This window comes from Taudactylus pleione, unplaced genomic scaffold (assembly GCF_031769625.1).
Source record: "Taudactylus pleione unplaced genomic scaffold, aTauple2 ptg002606l, whole genome shotgun sequence".
Classification (NCBI taxonomy): Eukaryota; Metazoa; Chordata; class Amphibia; order Anura; family Myobatrachidae; genus Taudactylus; species Taudactylus pleione.
The window spans coordinates 100,205-122,703 of NW_028286984.1; the positions used below are offsets into that span (position 1 = coordinate 100,205).

The 22,499-nt window shown below is 49.0% G+C and overlaps 1 protein-coding gene across 2 annotated transcripts in view; it reads right to left on the bottom strand.

Annotated features, from left to right (window-relative positions):
• Window positions 1–22,499, bottom strand: part of UTP6 (UTP6 small subunit processome component) — a 127,382-nt gene that overhangs the window by 19,912 nt on the left and 84,971 nt on the right. For both annotated transcript variants that reach the window (XM_088466176.1, XM_088466177.1), the window contains exons 10-12: window positions 10,160–10,241; window positions 2,762–2,943; window positions 2,605–2,684 (exon numbers count right to left, since the gene is read on the bottom strand). In XM_088466176.1, the coding sequence (XP_088322302.1) occupies window positions 2,605–2,684; window positions 2,762–2,943; window positions 10,160–10,241 (344 nt within the window). The remainder of the gene's footprint in view (window positions 1–2,604; window positions 2,685–2,761; window positions 2,944–10,159; window positions 10,242–22,499) is intronic.

The following is a 22,499-nucleotide window of genomic DNA, read 5'->3' on the forward strand; positions in this document are numbered from 1 at the left end:
GAGGAGTATTAATGTTACACAGGATCATTACTAATCTCCATCTGTACATCTACTGCTGGACTACGTGTGGGACGAGGTGATCTGCACCCAGCATAGAGGAGTATTAATGTTATACAGGATCATTACTAATCTCCATCTGTACATCTACTGCTGGGCTACGTGTGGGACGAGGTGATCTGCACCCAGCATAGAGGAGTATTAATGTTACACAGGATCATTACTAATCTCCATCTGTACATCTACTGCTGGACTACGTGTGGGACGAGGTGATCTGCACCCAGCATAGAGGAGTATTAATGTTACACAGGATCATTACTAATCTCCATCTGTACATCTACTGCTGGACTACGTGTGGGACGAGGTGATCTGCACCCAGCATAGAGGAGTATTAATGTTACACAGGATCATTACTAATCTCCATCTGTACATCTACTGCTGGACTACGTGTGGGACGAGGTGATCTGCACCCAGCATAGAGGAGTATTAATGTTACACAGGATCATTACTAATCTCCATCTGTACATCTACTGTTGGGCTACGTGTGGGACGAGGTGATCTGCACCCAGCATAGAGGAGTATTAATGTTACACAGGATCATTACTAATCTCCATCTGTACATCTACTGCTGGACTACGTGTGGGACGAGGTGATCTGCACCCAGCATAGAGGAGTATTAATGTTACACAGGATCATTACTAATCTCCATCTGTACATCTACTGCTGGACTACGTGTGGGACGAGGTGATCTGCACCCAGCATAGAGGAGTATTAATGTTACACAGGATCATTACTAATCTCCATCTGTACATCTACTGCTGGGCTACGTGTGGGACGAGGTGATCTGCACCCAGCATAGAGGAGTATTAATGTTACACAGGATCATTACTAATCTCCATCTGTACATCTACTGCTGGACTACGTGTGGGACGAGGTGATCTGCACCCAGCATAGAGGAGTATTAATGTTACACAGGATCAGGTCATTACTAATCTCCATCTGTACATCTACTGCTGGGCTACGTGTGGGACGAGGTGATCTGCACCCAGCATAGAGGAGTATTAATGTTACACAGGATCATTACTAATCTCCATCTGTACATCTACTGCTGGACTACGTGTGGGACGAGGTGATCTGCACCCAGCATAGAGGAGTATTAATGTTACACAGGATCATTACTAATCTCCATCTGTACATCTACTGCTGGGCTACGTGTGGGACGAGGTGATCTGCACCCAGCATAGAGGAGTATTAATGTTACACAGGATCATTACTAATCTCCATCTGTACATCTACTGCTGGACTACGTGTGGGACGAGGTGATCTGCACCCAGCATAGAGGAGTATTAATGTTACACAGGATCATTACTAATCTCCATCTGTACATCTACTGCTGGGCTACGTGTGGGACGAGGTGATCTGCACCCAGCATAGAGGAGTATTAATGTTACACAGGATCATTACTAATCTCCATCTGTACATCTACTGCTGGACTACGTGTGGGACGAGGTGATCTGCACCCAGCATAGAGGAGTATTAATGTTACACAGGATCATTACTAATCTCCATCTGTACATCTACTGCAGGACTAAGTGTGGGACGAGGTGATCTGCACCCAGCATAGAGGAGTATTAATGTTACACAGGATCATTACTAATCTCCATCTGTACATCTACTGCTGGACTACGTGTGGGACGAGGTGATTCTGCACCCAGCATAGAGGAGTATTAATGTTACACAGGATCATTACTAATCTCCATCTGTACATCTACTGCTGGACTACGTGTGGGACGAGGTGATCTGCACCCAGCATAGAGGAGTATTAATGTTACACAGGATCATTACTAATCTCCATCTGTACATCTACTGCTGGACTACGTGTGGGACGAGGTGATCTGCACCCAGCATAGAGGAGTATTAATGTTACACAGGATCATTACTAATCTCCATCTGTACATCTACTGCTGGACTACGTGTGGGACGAGGTGATCTGCACCCAGCATAGAGGAGTATTAATGTTACACAGGATCATTACTAATCTCCATCTGTACATCTACTGCTGGACTACGTGTGGGACGAGGTGATCTGCACCCAGCATAGAGGAGTATTAATGTTACACAGGATCATTACTAATCTCCATCTGTACATCTACTGCTGGGCTACGTGTGGGACGAGGTGATCTGCACCCAGCATAGAGGAGTATTAATGTTACACAGGATCATTACTAATCTCCATCTGTACATCTACTGCTGGACTACGTGTGGGACGAGCTGATCTGCACCCAGCATAGAGGAGTATTAATGTTACACAGGATCATTACTAATCTCCATCTGTACATCTGCTGCTGACCCCAGAGCCGGGGACCCCAGGTCGTAGTAACAGACCATCGTGTGACGCTGCTCAGTTCTATCAGATGATTTTTAGAAAGGAAGTAAAACTTCATAATGTTCTTTTCCCACCGTCCTCTGCATATAAGGAGAAGATAGAGACCGTGTGGGGATAGAGAGTGGCCACATAAGGAATATATAAAGGTCACGTTTCTGGGCGAGAGAATGCGCCCTCTGTGACCCGTCCCCGGGTACCTATCGGGGTACATTCAGCAGTTACCTCTTGTTTCAGCTCCTTGCTGTTAGTTTGCCGCTTGTATCTCTGCAGACAGAATGTGATGAACATCTCCCACATGGGTCCTAGGAGGAGAAGTCGCCATGTAATCAGCACCTGGATGTATTTATATGCACAGGAATATTACGGCGCAGTGACAAACCTGTGTGCAGAGCGCTCAGCGCACGTTCATAGACTCGGCTGCATTGCTCCTCCTGTCGCGCCATGTCCTGCGCCTTTGTTAGCTTAGACGTATATTCTGCCGATGGTAACGGTTTAGTGGACAACTCCTGACGTGCCAAAAAGTCCCAAGTAAGAGGATGGTCGGCATGGAGAGTCTGCAAACTGAACGGGACAAGTGTCAGGACATCGCTACCTGGAGCGGACACATCGTTATAGACTCATTTATCCCCAGTGCTGGAGGAGGGACCCCCAAACATTATAAGGTGGGTAGTGGAAAAGCTCATGTCACGTGGAAAAGCTCATGTCACATCTGCATGGGCATAACTGCAAACGATATTGTATTAGTAATAACCGGTCATGTTCCCTTATATCTGTAATCTAAGAGGTTATAGGAAGCGCTGTCTTCCGGAACAGCCATAAACCCGTCTCGCTGTATATGGCATAAAAGAAGAACTAGGTCTGTGGAATTATAGGACAGCTGGCCAGGCCCTCGCTAAAACATTAAGAGCCCTGTGTTCAGTGTGGGGACAGTGGAGACGATTCCGCTCCGGTCGCTAAGCTGCGTTCTCACGCAGCTAAAAGGGGCCGGGTATGCGAATGCCACGATCGCACTGTCCGGTGGAAGGACGCCCTCTATGCCTTTGAGAGCGACGGCAGAGCGAATGCACGCCAGTATGAAGACGCCCGCCTTTCTCTCTTACCACACGTCATCTCCAGGAAGTGTGTGATTAATCGTTGACATCGAGAACCATCGGAGCTGCACGCAGTGCTGGAGATAGACCCTACCCCACTGCAAGCACTGCGCTCGCCGCAGACTGAAATACAATCAAGTGACGTGTACAATGACGCTTCTTTGCTAATTATACGCACCCCTAAAACGCCATTTAGACGCCCAGACACGCCTGCATTCGCAGCCCCACTCCCCCATTCACAAGCACCTTCCCGTGTTACCACCCACAAACAGCGCTGTCACTCTCACTGTACAGGGAGTTGCGTGATTGGAGAAGCTAAGCGCAGAAGCATGGTCTTACCCGGGGAGGGGGCAATGAGTAGCGACTGCACAGACCTAGGATGGAGCTGTAGGTATCTAGGAGCACTTACTAATCCTATCCAGTGTCCCTGATCATTACCTCTGTGTGGCGAGAAAATATATATATATTTTCTATCCATCAGATAATATTATACTGAGCCGTATAGGGGTTTATTCATTATCTACTTTGTTACATACAGACGTGGTTTTCCCGTTCATTTGATTATTGTTTTAAATTCTGCTGGCAAAAACGCTGATTGGCCGCTTTGAAAAAAAATAAGCGTTATGGTATAAAATACCTTTGTTAACTCTTTTTCTTCGAGGTCCATGGGGTCCACAGCCAATACGTTGGGGTATGTGATCCAGACACCAGTTAAAAACGAGCTCTCAGCTCCCAGGATGCACTGGGTCCTCCCCACATATACCCCGCCCCCCGGCCAATGTAGTCAGTTCGTTACAAAGCCCAAGCAGGAGAAGATAAAAGATAAGAAGGAAGAACCCATGTTCTCTAGACCAATCTCTCAGAGGAGAGAAATTATAGAGCTACCCAAAAACACCAGGTGCGTTAGGGTGGGTGTCCTGTGGACCCCATGGACCTCGAAGAAAAAGAGTTAACAAAAAGGTATGTTATGCCATAACTCTTATTTTCTTCTTCGGAGTCCATAGCCAATACATTGGGGATATCCCAAAGCAGTAACCCTAAGGGCAGGGACGCTCCTGTGTCTCGGAAGAAAGGAGAATCCTACGCCCGAAGGAAGCATCCTGAGAGACCATGTGGCTGCCCTGCACAACTGTTCAGCAGAGGCACCCCACGAAGGTCACTGATCGCGTGCAATGTGCCGTTACTGAGTTCGGCACCACCAGATCGGCCTGTGTGTATGCCTGAGAAATTGCCATATGAATCCACCTGCCCAGCGTCTGCTTATTGGATGGCCAGCCGCGCTTATGACAGCCATACAGCACAAAAAGAGAATCAGACTTCCTCAGGCCGTTTGTGCACTACGAATTTATGTGGATCGCACCAAGAACATCCAAGGAAGCCTCACCTACCAAGAGGCTTGCAGCCTGAAAGGCTGGGACCACAATCTCTTCATTCATATGAAAGAGAGATACCACTTTTGGAAGGTATCCCGCTCTACTACGAAGAACCGATCTATCCCGATGAAATATTAAAAAGGGGGAGCGGAAGGAAACTGCTGCCAGATCAGAGACTCTGCGTGCAGATGCAATGGCGAGAAGAAACACGGTCTTTGCCGTTAACCACTTGAGGCCTACTGATTTCAGGGGCTCAAACAGCGGTGCCTGTAGAGCCTTGAGGACTAATAAATCCCACGGGGCTACCAGGGGAACAAAGGGAGGCTGAACTCTTAGAACACCCTGAAAAAACGTCCTCACATCTGGCAGTAGAGCGATTTTCCACTGAAACCAGACAGAAAGAGCAGAAACCTGAACCCTCTAAGTGGCCATGCGGAGCCCCTTTTCTAACCCAGTCTGAAGAAAGGAAAGCACTCTAGACCCTAAATACCTCAGGGTCATATTTTTTCAGTTCACACCACTGAAAAAACGAGTGCCAAACTCTATAATAAATACGGGCCGAGGCCGGTTTAGGTGCCTTCAACATTGTCTGTATCACAGACTCAGAAAATCCCTTTTTTCTCAAGACGGAGGCCTCAAGAGCCATGCCATCAATGACAGATGAGGCAGACCCGGATACAAGCAGGGACCCTGTATTAACAGATCTCGCCTTAACGGAAGAGGCCACGGAGTGTCTATGGAGAGACACTGTAGATCGGTGAACCCATGGCGTCTGGGCCACACCGGAGCTATTAGGATCACCGTACTGTCCTCCTGCTTGAGCTTCCTGATGACCCTGGGAAGAATAGCAAAACGGCGTAAAGAGATACGCTAGCCTGTAACGCCATCTTACTGTCAGCGCATCTACAAACTCGCCCATCGGATCCCTGGTCCTGGATCCATATCTGGGTACCCTGTGGTTTCTCCTTGAGGCCATGAGGTCCATCTCTGGAAGATCTCATCTGTCCACCAGGCTATGAAATACCTGTGGATGCAGAGCCCACTCTCCGGCATTTACCTGCTGTCGACTCAGGTAGTCCACTTCCCAGTTTAGGACCCCTGGTATAAACACGGCAGATATTGTCGGGAGGCGATGCTCTGCCCAAACTAGAATCCCTGATACTTATGTCATGGCCGCCCGTCTCCGTGTGCCTCCCTGATGATTGAGGTAGGCTACCGTGGTGCGATTGTCGGATTGAATTTGAACAGGCCTGCCTTTTAGTAATTCCTGAGCCTGAACTAGAGCCCTGAATACTGCCCTTAGTTCCAGGATATTTATGGACAGACGACTTTCTGCCTTTGTCCGTATGCCTTGAAACGTGTGCAAACCTGTCATTGCTCCCCAACCGTGAAGACTGGCATCGGTTTTGAGAAGCACCCAACCTGACACCCAAAATGGGCAATCCCGGTTGAGATGATTTGTCTGCAACCACCACGACAGGGATAACCGAACCTCCAGTAAGAGATGAATTACTTGAGATTTGATTGTGAGCTACTCCCTGTTCCAACGCAAGAGAATAAACAGCTGCAATGGTCGGGAGTGAAACTGGGCATATTCCACCATGCTGAAGGTGGATACCATTGACCCCAGCACCCGCATTGCTGATGCACAGATATCCACCTGTTGTGAAGCAATCTGTGTATCCGCAACTGCAGGGCCGCAATCTTGTCCTTCGGCAGATATATCCTCCAAGCGTGCCCCCAAATGAAATCATCTGCTGTACCGGGAGAAGCGACAACTTCTACCAGTTTATGACCCAACCGTGACTGTGCAGACAGGACACCGTCAGTCCCATATGATTCTGCAACTCCTGTGAAGACTGCCCCAGTATCAGGAGATCGTCCAAGTATGGCAGAATCTTGACACCCTGGCACCTGAGACATGCCATTAACGCCATAACCTGGTAAACACCTGCGGAGCTGTCGACAGACCAAATGGCAGAGCTTGAAACTGGAAGTGCTCGCCCCTTACCGCAAATCGTAGAAATGGTTGGTGGGGCAGGATGATTGGAATATGCAGGTAAGCATCCTGGATATCCAGGGACACCATAAGATCCCCTGGTTCCATTGCCAACACAATCGACCGCAGTGTTTCCATACGAAACCTGGGTGCTCAGATAAATGTGTTGAGCCCTTTTAAGTTTAGAATAGTTTGGTAGGACCCATTTGGCTTCTGAATCAGAAATAGATTGGAGTAAAAACCTATCTGTAATTGATTCTCTGGAACCAAGATAATGACTCCCGCCGTTAGCAGGGATTGTATAGCCTGTTGAAGGGCCAAGGCCTTTACAAAACCTACTACTGGGCTTATGCAAAAGAATCTTTGGGGAGGACTTTTCCAGAATGTCAGGGCGTACCCCCCGGGAGACCACTCCCCGAACCCAGGCATCTGTTGTCGTGCGATGCCAGGTGTCCGAACACCGAAGAAGTCAACCTCCTACCCTGGGGTCTCCCAGGGGGAGGCCCGTCCCATCAGGCCACTGGTTTATCCTGGGCTCTAGGAGCCGGACGCCTGTTCGGCCAGGGTTTCTTAGACCACGGTCTTTTTGCCGAACTAAATCTCGCCGAGGGCTGACCTCTGGCCTTACCCTGCGGCCGAAAAGTCCGAAAGGATGACAGTCTAGGTCTGGTCACAGATGCTGACGGTAGGCCAGCCATGTGATTTGTATGCTGTGTATGGTGCTGGTAGGCCAGCACCACACACAGCATACAAATCACATACAATGTATACACATTGCACCCCCTTCTGAATATATGCACTAAGCTCGTCACTACCAACAGCCCCAGGCTTAGTAGGATAGAGTTCTGTATGACCAGTCACCATAGGAGAGGTATACAGGGAGACTGATCCAGCAGTAGGAGAGGTACACAGGGAGAGTGATCCAGCAGTAGGAGAGGTACACAGGGAGAGTGATCCAGCAGTAGGAGAGGTACACAGGGAGAGTGATCCAGCAGTAGGAGAGGTACACAGGGAGAGTGATCCAGCAGTAGGAGAGGTACACAGGGAGAGTGATCCAGCAGTAGGAGAGGTACACAGGGAGAGTGATCCAGCAGTAGGAGAGGTGTATACAGGGAGAGTGATCCAGCAGTAGGAGAGGTGTATACAGGGAGAGTGATCCAGCAGTAGGAGAGGTGTATACAGGGAGAGTGATCCAGCAGTAGGAGAGGTGTATACAGGGAGAGTGATCCAGCAGTAGGAGAGGTGTATACAGGGAGAGTGATCCAGCAGTAGGAGAGGTGTATACAGGGAGAGTGATCCAGCAGTAGGAGAGGTGTATACAGGGAGAGTGATCCAGCAGTAGGAGAGGTGTATACAGGGAGAGTGATCCAGCAGTAGGAGAGGTGTATACAGGGAGAGTGATCCAGCAGTAGGAGAGGTGTATACAGGGAGAGTGATCCAGCAGTAGGAGAGGTGTATACAGGGAGAGTGATCCAGCAGTAGGAGAGGTGTATACAGGGAGAGTGATCCAGCAGTAGGAGAGGTGTATACAGGGAGAGTGATCCAGCAGTAGGAGAGGTGTATACAGGGAGAGTGATCCAGCAGTAGGAGAGGTGTATACAGGGAGAGTGATCCAGCAGTAGGAGAGGTGTATACAGGGAGAGTGATCCAGCAGTAGGAGAGGTGTATACAGGGAGAGTGATCCAGCAGTAGGAGAGGTGTATACAGGGAGAGTGATCCAGCAGTAGGAGAGGTGTATACAGGGAGAGTGATCCAGCAGTAGGAGAGGTGTATACAGGGAGAGTGATCCAGCAGTAGGAGAGGTGTATACAGGGAGAGTGAGCCAGCAGTAGGAGAGGTATACACAGGGAGAGTGAGCCAGCAGTAGGAGAGGTATACAGGGAGAGTGATCCAGCAGTAGGAGAGGTATACAGGGAGAGTGATCCAGCAGTAGGAGAGGTATACAGGGAGACTGATCCAGCGGTAGGAGAGGTATACAGGGAGACTGATCCAGCAGTAGGAGAGGTATACAGGGAGAGTGATCCAGCAGTAGGAGAGGTATACACAGGGAGAGTGATCCAGCAGTAGGAGAGGTATACACAGGGAGACTGATCCAGCGGTAGGAGAGGTATACACAGGGAGAGTGAGCCAGCAGTAGGAGAGGTATACAGGGAGAGTGATCCAGCAGTAGGAGAGGTATACAGGGAGAGTGATCCAGCGGTAGGAGAGGTATACACAGGGAGAGTGAGCCAGCAGTAGGAGAGGTATACAGGGAGAGTGATCCAGCAGTAGGAGAGGTATACAGGGAGAGTGATCCAGCAGTAGGAGAGGTATACAGGGAGACTGATCCAGCGGTAGGAGAGGTATACAGGGAGACTGATCCAGCCTCCTGAGTGTACAGCCTCCGAGTGTGGTCTCTGGCTGACTCATATAGATGGAGGATGGGAAGAGAAAACCCAGACGCAGGAACCTTTGTACTGGGCCAGCGAGAGGGTAGGGGGAGGGGCCACCGGGGAAAAGCGTACCTCCCCTATGCTGCATGGATCCACCTGGCACACTGACCTGGCCACCGCCGCTAGACCCCGGCTGTCAGGATCCCTCACGTCCCGGTGGTCTAGTGCGAGAGACAGTTTACCTGTCTCCTCACTGCAGCGTGCCCCCGACCAGTCTCCACCGCCGGAGGCCGGACCGCCATGTGGTCCCGGCGTCAGCGGCTGCCGATACCACCTTACCTGCATCCCTTTGTCCCGGTTGCAGTCCATGGCTCTGCACCCCTACCGAAATTACCGGCTTCACACCAGCGTTTCGGCGCCATAGGTGGTAGGTGGAGCAGATACACGGGCGTCCGGCGGACGCTTAGCTGCTTCCGGTTACCCTTCCGTCAGCACGTGCCGCCCGCTCAGGTGCAGAGTCAAAACTCTCTTTTCTTTTATTACTCGTCTACGGGACTCCTCTTCCTCCTGCACTCTCCATGTGGTGTCACCGCACCAAACAGAAGAACTGAATACCTGAGCCGGGGGCGGGGCATATGTGGGGAGGACCCAGTGCATCCTGGGAGCTGAGAGCTTGTTTTTAACTGTTTGCTGTCTGGATCACATAACCCAACGTATTGGCTGTGGACCCCATGGACCCCGAAGAAGAAACCACCATTTACTAAATGTTTTACTGACACATTTACTCCCCATTGGGAAAGAAGTTTGTGCTGCTACGGTATGTGCCGGTGACCCATACATACCATGGTAGCCATGACCCCGAGAGCTGGCGTACGTGGGCTTATTCCCTACGAGTCCGGCAATCACACATCACAGACAGACACACAGACTTCATACACTTACTCTGTATATATCTCTCTCTGCAGATCCTCAGGGAAAATAAACTTATTAGAGATGGAGAGAAGAGAAATATGGAATTCAGCACCTGCGGAGAGGAGGCCATAGTTACTACACACATGTACAGGGGAGAATGTGAGGAGTGACAGAGAGGAGGCCATGGTTACTGCTACTTCCTATAGTTACTACACACATGTACAGGGGAGAATGTGAGGAGAGAGAGAGGAGGCCATGGTTACTGCCGTTACCCATAGTTACTACACACATGTACAGGGGAGAATGTGAAGAGTGACAGACAGGAGGCCATGGTTACTGCCGTTACCCATAGTTACTACACACATGTACAGGGGAGAATGTGAGGAGAGAGAGGAGGCCATGGTTACTGCTGCTTCCTATAGTTACTACACACATGTACAGGGGAGAATGTGAGGAGAGAGAGAGAGAGGAGGCCATGGTTACTGCTACTTCCTATAGTTACTACACACATGTACAGGGGAGAATGTAAGGAGAGAGAGGAGGCCATGGTTACTGCTGCTTCCTATAGTTACTACACACATGTACAGGGGAGAATGTGAGCAGTGACAGAGAGGAGGCCATGGTTACTGCTGCTTCCTATAGTTACTACACACATGTACAGGGGAGAATGTGAGGAGTGACAGAGAGGAGGCCATGGTTACTGCTGCTTCCTATAGTTACTACACACATGTACAGGGGAGAATGTGAGGAGAGAGAGAGGAGGCCATGGTTACTGCTACTTCCTATAGTTACTACACACATGTACAGGGGAGAATGTAAGGAGAGAGAGGAGGCCATGGTTACTGCTGCTTCCTATAGTTACTACACACATGTACAGGGGAGAATGTGAGCAGTGACAGAGAGGAGGCCATGGTTACTGCTGCTTCCTATAGTTACTACACACATGTACAGGGGAGAATGTGAGGAGTGACAGAGAGGAGGCCATGGTTACTGCTGCTTCCTATAGTTACTACACACATGTACAGGGGAGAATGTGAGGAGAGAGAGAGGAGGCCATGGTTACTGCTGCTTCCTATAGTTACTACACACATGTACAGGGGAGAATGTGAGGAGAGAGAGAGGAGGCCATGGTTACTGCTGCTTCCTATAGTTACTACACACATGTACAGGGGAGAATGTGAGGAGAGAGAGAGGAGGCCATGGTTACTGCCGTTACCCATAGTTACTACACACATGTACAGGGGAGAATGTGAAGAGTGACAGACAGGAGGCCATGGTTACTGCCGTTACCCATAGTTACTACACACATGTACAGGGGAGAATGTGAGGAGAGAGAGGAGGCCATGGTTACTGCTGCTTCCTATAGTTACTACACACATGTACAGGGGAGAATGTGAGGAGAGAGAGAGAGGAGGCCATGGTTACTGCTACTTCCTATAGTTACTACACACATGTACAGGGGAGAATGTGAGGAGAGAGAGAGAGAGGAGGCCATGGTTACTGCTACTTCCTATAGTTACTACACACATGTACAGGGGAGAATGTGAGGAGTGACAGAGAGGAGGCCATGGTTACTGCTGCTTCCTATAGTTACTACACACATGTACAGGGGAGAATGTGAGGAGTGACAGAGAGGAGGCCATGGTTACTGCTGCTTCCTATAGTTACTACACACATGTACAGGGGAGAATGTGAGGAGAGGAGGCCATGGTTACTGCTGCTTCCTATAGTTACTACACACATGTACAGGGGAGAATGTGAGGATAGAGAGAGGAGGCCATGGTTACTGCTGCTTCCTATAGTTACTACACACATGTACAGGGGAGAATGTGAGGAGTGACAGAGAGGAGGCCATGGTTACTGCTGCTTCCTATAGTTACTACACACATGTACAGGGGAGAATGTGAGGAGAGAGAGAGGAGGCCATGGTTACTGCCGTTACCCATAGTTACTACACACATGTACAGGGGAGAATGTGAAGAGTGACAGACAGGAGGCCATGGTTACTGCCGTTACCCATAGTTACTACACACATGTACAGGGGAGAATGTGAGGAGTGACAGAGAGGAGGCCATGGTTACTGCTGCTTCCTATAGTTACTACACACATGTACAGGGGAGAATGTGAGGAGTGACAGAGAGGAGGCCATGGTTACTGCTGCTTCCTATAGTTACTACACACATGTACAGGGGAGAATGTGAGGAGTGACAGACAGGAGGCCATGGTTACTGCTACTTCCTATAGTTACTACACACATGTACAGGGGAGAATGTGAGGAGAGAGAGAGAGAGGAGGCCATGGTTACTGCTACTTCCTATAGTTACTACACACATGTACAGGGGAGAATGTGAGGAGTGACAGAGAGGAGGCCATGGTTACTGCTGCTTCCTATAGTTACTACACACATGTACAGGGGAGAATGTGAGGAGTGACAGAGAGGAGGCCATGGTTACTGCTGCTTCCTATAGTTACTACACACATGTACAGGGGAGAATGTGAGGAGAGAGAGAGGAGGCCATGGTTACTGCTGCTTCCTATAGTTACTACACACATGTACAGGGGAGAATGTGAGGAGAGAGAGAGGAGGCCATGGTTACTGCCGTTACCCATAGTTACTACACACATGTACAGGGGAGAATGTGAAGAGTGACAGACAGGAGGCCATGGTTACTGCCGTTACCCATAGTTACTACACACATGTACAGGGGAGAATGTGAGGAGTGACAGAGAGGAGGCCATGGTTACTGCTGCTTCCTATAGTTACTACACACATGTACAGGGGAGAATGTGAGGAGTGACAGAGAGGAGGCCATGGTTACTGCTACTTCCTATAGTTACTACACACATGTACAGGGGAGAATGTGAGGAGTGACAGAGAGGAGGCCATGGTTACTGCTGCTTCCTATAGTTACTACACACATGTACAGGGGAGAATGTGAGGAGTGACAGAGAGGAGGCCATGGTTACTGCTGCTTCCTATAGTTACTACACACATGTACAGGGGAGAATGTGAGGAGTGACAGAGAGGAGGCCATGGTTACTGCTGCTTCCTATAGTTACTACACACATGTACAGGGGAGAATGTGAGCAGTGACAGAGAGGAGGCCATAGTTACTGCTGCTTCCTATAGTTACTACACACATGTACAGGGGAGAATGTGAGGAGAGAGAGAGGAGGCCATGGTTACTGCCGTTACCCATAGTTACTACACACATGTACAGGGGAGAATGTGAGGAGAGAGAGAGGAGGCCATGGTTACTGCTGCTTCCTATAGTTACTACACACATGTACAGGGGAGAATGTGAGGAGTGACAGAGAGGAGGCCATGGTTACTGCTGCTTCCTATAGTTACTACACACATGTACAGGGGAGAATGTGAGGAGAGAGAGGGGAGGCCATGGTTACTGCTACTTCCTATAGTTACTACACACATGTACAGGGGAGAATGTGAGGAGTGACAGAGAGGAGGCCATGGTTACTGCTGCTTCCTATAGTTACTACACACATGTACAGGGGAGAATGTGAGGAGTGACAGAGAGGAGGCCATGGTTACTGCTGCTTCCTATAGTTACTACACACATGTACAGGGGAGAATGTGAGCAGTGACAGAGAGGAGGCCATGGTTACTGCTGCTTCCTATAGTTACTACACACATGTACAGGGGAGAATGTGAGGAGAGAGAGAGGAGGCCATGGTTACTGCCGTTACCCATAGTTACTACACACATGTACAGGGGAGAATGTGAGGAGAGAGAGAGGAGGCCATGGTTACTGCTACTTCCTATAGTTACTACACACATGTACAGGGGAGAATGTGAGGAGTGACAGAGAGGAGGCCATGGTTACTGCTGCTTCCTATAGTTACTACACACATGTACAGGGGAGAATGTGAGGAGTGACAGAGAGGAGGCCATGGTTACTGCTACTTCCTATAGTTACTACACACATGTACAGGGGAGAATGTGAGGAGAGAGAGAGGAGGCCATGGTTACTGCCGTTACCCATAGTTACTACACACATGTACAGGGGAGAATGTGAAGAGTGACAGACAGGAGGCCATGGTTACTGCCGTTACCCATAGTTACTACACACATGTACAGGGGAGAATGTGAGGAGTGACAGAGAGGAGGCCATGGTTACTGCTGCTTCCTATAGTTACTACACACATGTACAGGGGAGAATGTGAGGAGAGAGAGAGGAGGCCATGGTTACTGCCGTTACCCATAGTTACTACACACATGTACAGGGGAGAATGTGAAGAGTGACAGACAGGAGGCCATGGTTACTGCCGTTACCCATAGTTACTACACACATGTACAGGGGAGAATGTGAGGAGTGACAGAGAGGAGGCCATGGTTACTGCTGCTTCCTATAGTTACTACACACATGTACAGGGGAGAATGTGAGGAGTGACAGAGAGGAGGCCATGGTTACTGCTGCTTCCTATAGTTACTACACACATGTACAGGGGAGAATGTGAGGAGAGAGAGGGGAGGCCATGGTTACTGCTACTTCCTATAGTTACTACACACATGTACAGGGGAGAATGTGAGGAGTGACAGAGAGGAGGCCATGGTTACTGCTGCTTCCTATAGTTACTACACACATGTACAGGGGAGAATGTGAGGAGTGACAGAGAGGAGGCCATGGTTACTGCTGCTTCCTATAGTTACTACACACATGTACAGGGGAGAATGTGAGCAGTGACAGAGAGGAGGCCATAGTTACTGCTGCTTCCTATAGTTACTACACACATGTACAGGGGAGAATGTGAGGAGAGAGAGAGGAGGCCATGGTTACTGCTGCTTCCTATAGTTACTACACACATGTACAGGGGAGAATGTGAGGAGAGAGAGAGGAGGCCATGGTTACTGCTGCTTCCTATAGTTACTACACACATGTACAGGGGAGAATGTGAGGAGTGACAGAGAGGAGGCCATGGTTACTGCTACTTCCTATAGTTACTACACACATGTACAGGGGAGAATGTGAGGAGAGAGAGAGAGGAGGCCATGGTTACTGCTGCTTCCTATAGTTACTACACACATGTACAGGGGAGAATGTGAGGAGAGAGAGAGGAGGCCATGGTTACTGCTACTTCCTATAGTTACTACACACATGTACAGGGGAGAATGTGAGGAGAGAGAGAGAGGAGGCCATGGTTACTGCTGCTTCCTATAGTTACTACACACATGTACAGGGGAGAATGTGAGGAGAGAGAGAGGAGGCCATGGTTACTGCTGCTTCCTATAGTTACTACACACATGTACAGGGGAGAATGTGAGGAGTGACAGAGAGGAGGCCATGGTTACTGCTGCTTCCTATAGTTACTACACACATGTACAGGGGAGAATGTGAGGAGTGACAGAGAGGAGGCCATAGTTACTGCCGTTACCCATAGTTACTACACACATGTACAGGGGAGAATGTGAAGAGTGAGACAGGAGGCCATGGTTACTGCCGTTACCCATAGTTACTACACACATGTACAGGGGAGAATGTGAAGAGTGACAGACAGGAGGCCATGGTTACTGCCGTTACCCATAGTTACTACACACATGTACAGGGGAGAATGTGAGGAGAGAGAGGGGAGGCCATGGTTACTGCTGCTTCCTATAGTTACTACACACATGTACAGGGGAGAATGTGAGGAGAGAGAGAGAGGAGGCCATGGTTACTGCTACTTCCTATAGTTACTACACACATGTACAGGGGAGAATGTGAGGAGTGACAGAGAGGAGGCCATGGTTACTGCTGCTTCCTATAGTTACTACACACATGTACAGGGGAGAATGTGAGGAGTGACAGAGAGGAGGCCATGGTTACTGCTGCTTCCTATAGTTACTACACACATGTACAGGGGAGAATGTGAGCAGTGACAGAGAGGAGGCCATAGTTACTGCTGCTTCCTATAGTTACTACACACATGTACAGGGGAGAATGTGAGGAGAGAGAGAGGAGGCCATGGTTACTGCCGTTACCCATAGTTACTACACACATGTACAGGGGAGAATGTGAGGAGAGAGAGAGGAGGCCATGGTTACTGCTACTTCCTATAGTTACTACACACATGTACAGGGGAGAATGTGAGGAGTGACAGAGAGGAGGCCATGGTTACTGCTGCTTCCTATAGTTACTACACACATGTACAGGGGAGAATGTGAGGAGTGACAGAGAGGAGGCCATGGTTACTGCTACTTCCTATAGTTACTACACACATGTACAGGGGAGAATGTGAAGAGTGACAGACAGGAGGCCATGGTTACTGCCGTTACCCATAGTTACTACACACATGTACAGGGGAGAATGTGAGGAGAGAGAGAGGAGGCCATGGTTACTGCCGTTACCCATAGTTACTACACACATGTACAGGGGAGAATGTGAAGAGTGACAGACAGGAGGCCATGGTTACTGCCGTTACCCATAGTTACTACACACATGTACAGGGGAGAATGTGAGGAGAGAGAGAGGAGGCCATGGTTACTGCTGCTTCCTATAGTTACTACACACATGTACAGGGGAGAATGTGAGGAGTGACAGAGAGGAGGCCATGGTTACTGCTGCTTCCTATAGTTACTACACACATGTACAGGGGAGAATGTGAGGAGAGAGAGAGGAGGCCATGGTTACTGCTGCTTCCTATAGTTACTACACACATGTACAGGGGAGAATGTGAGGAGTGACAGAGAGGAGGCCATGGTTACTGCTACTTCCTATAGTTACTACACACATGTACAGGGGAGAATGTGAAGAGTGACAGACAGGAGGCCATGGTTACTGACGTTACCCATAGTTACTACACACATGTACAGGGGAGAATGTGAGGAGAGAGAGAGGAGGCCATGGTTACTGCTGCTTCCTATAGTTACTACACACATGTACAGGGGAGAATGTGAGGAGTGACAGAGAGGAGGCCATGGTTAATGCTGCTTCCTATAGTTACTACACACATGTACAGGGGAGAATGTGAGGAGAGAGAGAGAGGAGGCCATGGTTACTGCTGCTTCCTATAGTTACTACACACATGTACAGGGGAGAATGTGAGGAGAGAGAGAGGAGGCCATGGTTACTGCTACTTCCTATAGTTACTACACACATGTACAGGGGAGAATGTGAGGAGAGAGAGAGAGGAGGCCATGGTTACTGCTGCTTCCTATAGTTACTACACACATGTACAGGGGAGAATGTGAGGAGAGAGGAGGCCATGGTTACTGCTGCTTCCTATAGTTACTACACACATGTACAGGGGAGAATGTGAGGAGTGACAGAGAGGAGGCCATGGTTACTGCTGCTTCCTATAGTTACTACACACATGTACAGGGGAGAATGTGAGGAGTGACAGAGAGGAGGCCATGGTTACTGCTACTTCCTATAGTTACTACACACATGTACAGGGGAGAATGTGAAGAGTGACAGACAGGAGGCCATGGTTACTGCCGTTACCCATAGTTACTACACACATGTACAGGGGAGAATGTGAGGAGAGAGAGAGGAGGCCATGGTTACTGCCGTTACCCATAGTTACTACACACATGTACAGGGGAGAATGTGAAGAGTGACAGACAGGAGGCCATGGTTACTGCCGTTACCCATAGTTACTACACACATGTACAGGGGAGAATGTGAGGAGAGAGAGAGGAGGCCATGGTTACTGCTGCTTCCTATAGTTACTACACACATGTACAGGGGAGAATGTGAGGAGAGAGAGAGAGGAGGCCATGGTTACTGCTGCTTCCTATAGTTACTACACACATGTACAGGGGAGAATGTGAGGAGTGACAGAGAGGAGGCCATGGTTACTGCTGCTTCCTATAGTTACTACACACATGTACAGGGGAGAATGTGAGGAGAGAGAGAGGAGGCCATGGTTACTGCTGCTTCCTATAGTTACTACACACATGTACAGGGGAGAATGTGAGGAGTGACAGAGAGGAGGCCATGGTTACTGCTACTTCCTATAGTTACTACACACATGTACAGGGGAGAATGTGAAGAGTGACAGACAGGAGGCCATGGTTACTGCCGTTACCCATAGTTACTACACACATGTACAGGGGAGAATGTGAGGAGAGAGAGAGGAGGCCATGGTTACTGCTGCTTCCTATAGTTACTACACACATGTACAGGGGAGAATGTGAGGAGTGACAGAGAGAAGGCCATGGTTACTGCTGCTTCCTATAGTTACTAAACACATGTACAGGGGAGAATGTGAGGAGAGAGAGAGAGAGGAGGCCATGGTTACTGCTGCTTCCTATAGTTACTACACACATGTACAGGGGAGAATGTGAGGAGAGAGAGAGGAGGCCATGGTTACTGCTACTTCCTATAGTTACTACACACATGTACAGGGGAGAATGTGAGGAGAGAGAGAGAGGAGGCCATGGTTACTGCTGCTTCCTATAGTTACTACACACATGTACAGGGGAGAATGTGAGGAGAGAGAGAGGAGGCCATGGTTACTGCTGCTTCCTATAGTTACTACACACATGTACAGGGGAGAATGTGAGGAGTGACAGAGAGGAGGCCATGGTTACTGCTGCTTCCTATAGTTACTACACACATGTACAGGGGAGAATGTGAGGAGTGACAGAGAGGAGGCCATGGTTACTGCTACTTCCTATAGTTACTACACACATGTACAGGGGAGAATGTGAAGAGTGACAGACAGGAGGCCATGGTTACTGCCGTTACCCATAGTTACTACACACATGTACAGGGGAGAATGTGAGGAGAGAGAGAGGAGGCCATGGTTACTGCCGTTACCCATAGTTACTACACACATGTACAGGGGAGAATGTGAAGAGTGACAGACAGGAGGCCATGGTTACTGCCGTTACCCATAGTTACTACACACATGTACAGGGGAGAATGTGAGGAGAGAGAGAGGAGGCCATGGTTACTGCTGCTTCCTATAGTTACTACACACATGTACAGGGGAGAATGTGAGGAGTGACAGAGAGGAGGCCATGGTTACTGCTGCTTCCTATAGTTACTACACACATGTACAGGGGAGAATGTGAGGAGAGAGAGAGGAGGCCATGGTTACTGCTGCTTCCTATAGTTACTACACACATGTACAGGGGAGAATGTGAGGAGTGACAGAGAGGAGGCCATGGTTACTGCTACTTCCTATAGTTACTACACACATGTACAGGGGAGAATGTGAAGAGTGACAGACAGGAGGCCATGGTTACTGCCGTTACCCATAGTTACTACACACATGTACAGGGGAGAATGTGAGGAGAGAGAGAGGAGGCCATGGTTACTGCTGCTTCCTATAGTTACTACACACATGTACAGGGGAGAATGTGAGGAGTGACAGAGAGGAGGCCATGGTTACTGCTGCTTCCTATAGTTACTACACACATGTACAGGGGAGAATGTGAGGAGAGAGAGAGAGGAGGCCATGGTTACTGCTGCTTCCTATAGTTACTACACACATGTACAGGGGAGAATGTGAGGAGAGAGAGAGGAGGCCATGGTTACTGCTACTTCCTATAGTTACTACACACATGTACAGGGGAGAATGTGAGGAGAGAGAGAGGAGGCCATGGTTACTGCTACTTTCTATAGTTACTACACACATGTACAAGGGAGAATGTGAAGAGTGACAGACAGGAGGCCATGGTTACTGCCGTTACCCATAGTTACTACACACATGTACAGGGGAGAATGTGAGGAGAGAGAGAGGAGGCCATGGTTACTGCTGCTTCCTATAGTTACTACACACATGTACAGGGGAGAATGTGAGGAGAGAGAGAGGAGGCCATGGTTACTGCCGTTACCCATAGTTACTACACACATGTACAGGGGAGAATGTGAAGAGTGACAGACAGGAGGCCATGGTTACTGCCGTTACCCATAGTTACTACACACATGTACAGGGGAGAATGTGAGGAGAGAGAGAGGAGGCCATGGTTACTGCTGCTTCCTATAGTTACTACACACATGTACAGGGGAGAATGTGAGGAGAGAGAGAGGAGGCCATGGTTACTGCTACTTCCTATAGTTACTACACACATGTACAGGGGAGAATGTGAGGAGAGAGAGAGGAGGCCATGGTTACTGCTGCTTCCTATAGTTACTACACACATGTACAGGGGAGAATGTGAGGAGTGACAGAGAGGAGGCCATGGTTACTGCTACTTCCTATAGTTACTACACACATGTACAGGGGAGAATGTGAAGAGTGACAGACAGGAGGCCATGGTTACTGCCGTTACCCATAGTTAATACACACATGTACAGGGGAGAATGTGAGGAGAGAGAGAGGAGGCCATGGTTACTGCTGCTTCCTATAGTTACTACACACATGTACAGGGGAGAATGTGAGGAGTGACAGAGAGGAGGCCATGGTTACTGCTGCTTCCTATAGTTACTACACACATGTACAGGGGAGAATGTGAGGAGAGAGAGAGAGGAGGCCATGGTTACTGCTGCTTCCTATAGTTACTACACACATGTACAGGGGAGAATGTGAGGAGAGAGAGAGGAGGCCATGGTTACTGCTACTTCCTATAGTTACTACACACATGTACAAGGGAGAATGTGAAGAGTGACAGACAGGAGGCCATGGTTACTGCCGTTACCCATAGTTACTACACACATGTACAGGGGAGAATGTGAGGAGAGAGAGAGGAGGCCATGGTTACTGCTGCTTCCTATAGTTACTACACACATGTACAGGGGAGAATGTGAGGAGTGACAGAGAGGAGGCCATGGTTACTGCTGCTTCCTATAGTTACTACACACATGTACAGGGGAGAATGTGAGGAGTGACAGAGAGGAGGCCATGGTTACTGCTGCTTCCTATAGTTACTACACATGTACAGGGGAGAATGTGAGGAGAGAGAGGGGAGGCCATGGTTACTGCTGCTTCCTATAGTTACTACACACATGTACAGGGGAGAATGTGAGGAGAGAGAGAGAGGAGGCCATGGTTACTGCTGCTTCCTATAGTTACTACACACATGTACAGGGGAGAATGTGAGGAGAGAGAGAGGAGGCCATGGTTACTGCTACTTCCTATAGTTACTACACACATGTACAGGGGAGAATGTGAGGAGTGAGAGAGAGGAGGCCATAGTTACTGCTACTTCCTATAGTTACTACACACATGTACAGGGGAGAATGTGAGGAGTGACAGAGAGGAGGCCATGGTTACTGCTGCTTCCTATAGTTACTACACACATGTACAGGGGAGAATGTGAGGAGAGAGAGAGAGGAGGCCATGGTTACTGCTGCTTCCTATAGTTACTACACACATGTACAGGGGAGAATGTGAGGAGTGACAGAGGAGGCCATGGTTACTGCTGCTTCCTATAGTTACTACACACATGTACAGGGGAGAATGTGAGGAGAGAGAGAGGAGGCCATGGTTACTGCTGCTTCCTATAGTTACTACACACATGTACAGGGGAGAATGTGAGGAGAGAGAGAGGAGGCCATGGTTACTGCTGCTTCCTATAGTTACTACACACATGTACAGGGGAGAATGTGAGGAGTGACAGAGGAGGCCATGGTTACTGCAGCTTCCTATAGTTACTACACACATGTACAGGGGAGAATGTGAGGAGAGAGAGAGAGGAGCCCATGGTTACTGCTGCTTCCTATAGTTACTACACACATGTACAGGGGAGAATGTGAGGAGTGACAGAGAGGAGGCCATGGTTACTGCCGTTACTACACACATGTACAGGGGAGAATGTGAGGAGTGAGAGAGAGGAGGCCATGGTTACTGCTGCTTCCTATAGTTACTACACACATGTACAGGGGAGAATGTGAGGAGTGAGAGAGGAGGCCATGGTTACTGCTGCTTCCTATAGTTACTACACACATGTACAGGGGAGAATGTGAGGAGTGACAGAGAGGAGGCCATGGTTACTGCTGCTTCCTATAGTTACTACACACATGTACAGGGGAGAATGTGAAGAGTGACAGAGAGGAGGCCATGGTTACTGCTGCTTCCTATAGTTAGTACACACATGTACAGGGGAGAATGTGAGGAGTGACAGAGAAGAGGCCATGGTTACTGCTACTTCCTATAGTTACTACACACATGTACAGGGGAGAATGTGAGGAGTGACAGAGAGGAGGCCATGGTTACTGCTGCTTCCTATAGTTACTACACACATGTACAGGGGAGAATGTGAGGAGTGACAGAGAGGAGGCCATGGTTACTGCTACTTCCTATAGTTACTACACACATGTACAGGGGAGAATGTGAGGAGAGAGAGAGGAGGCCATGGTTACTGCTGCTTCCTATAGTTACTACACACATGTACAGGGGAGAATGTGAGGAGTGACAGAGAGGAGGCCATGGTTACTGCTACTTCCTATAGTTACTACACACATGTACAGGGGAGAATGTG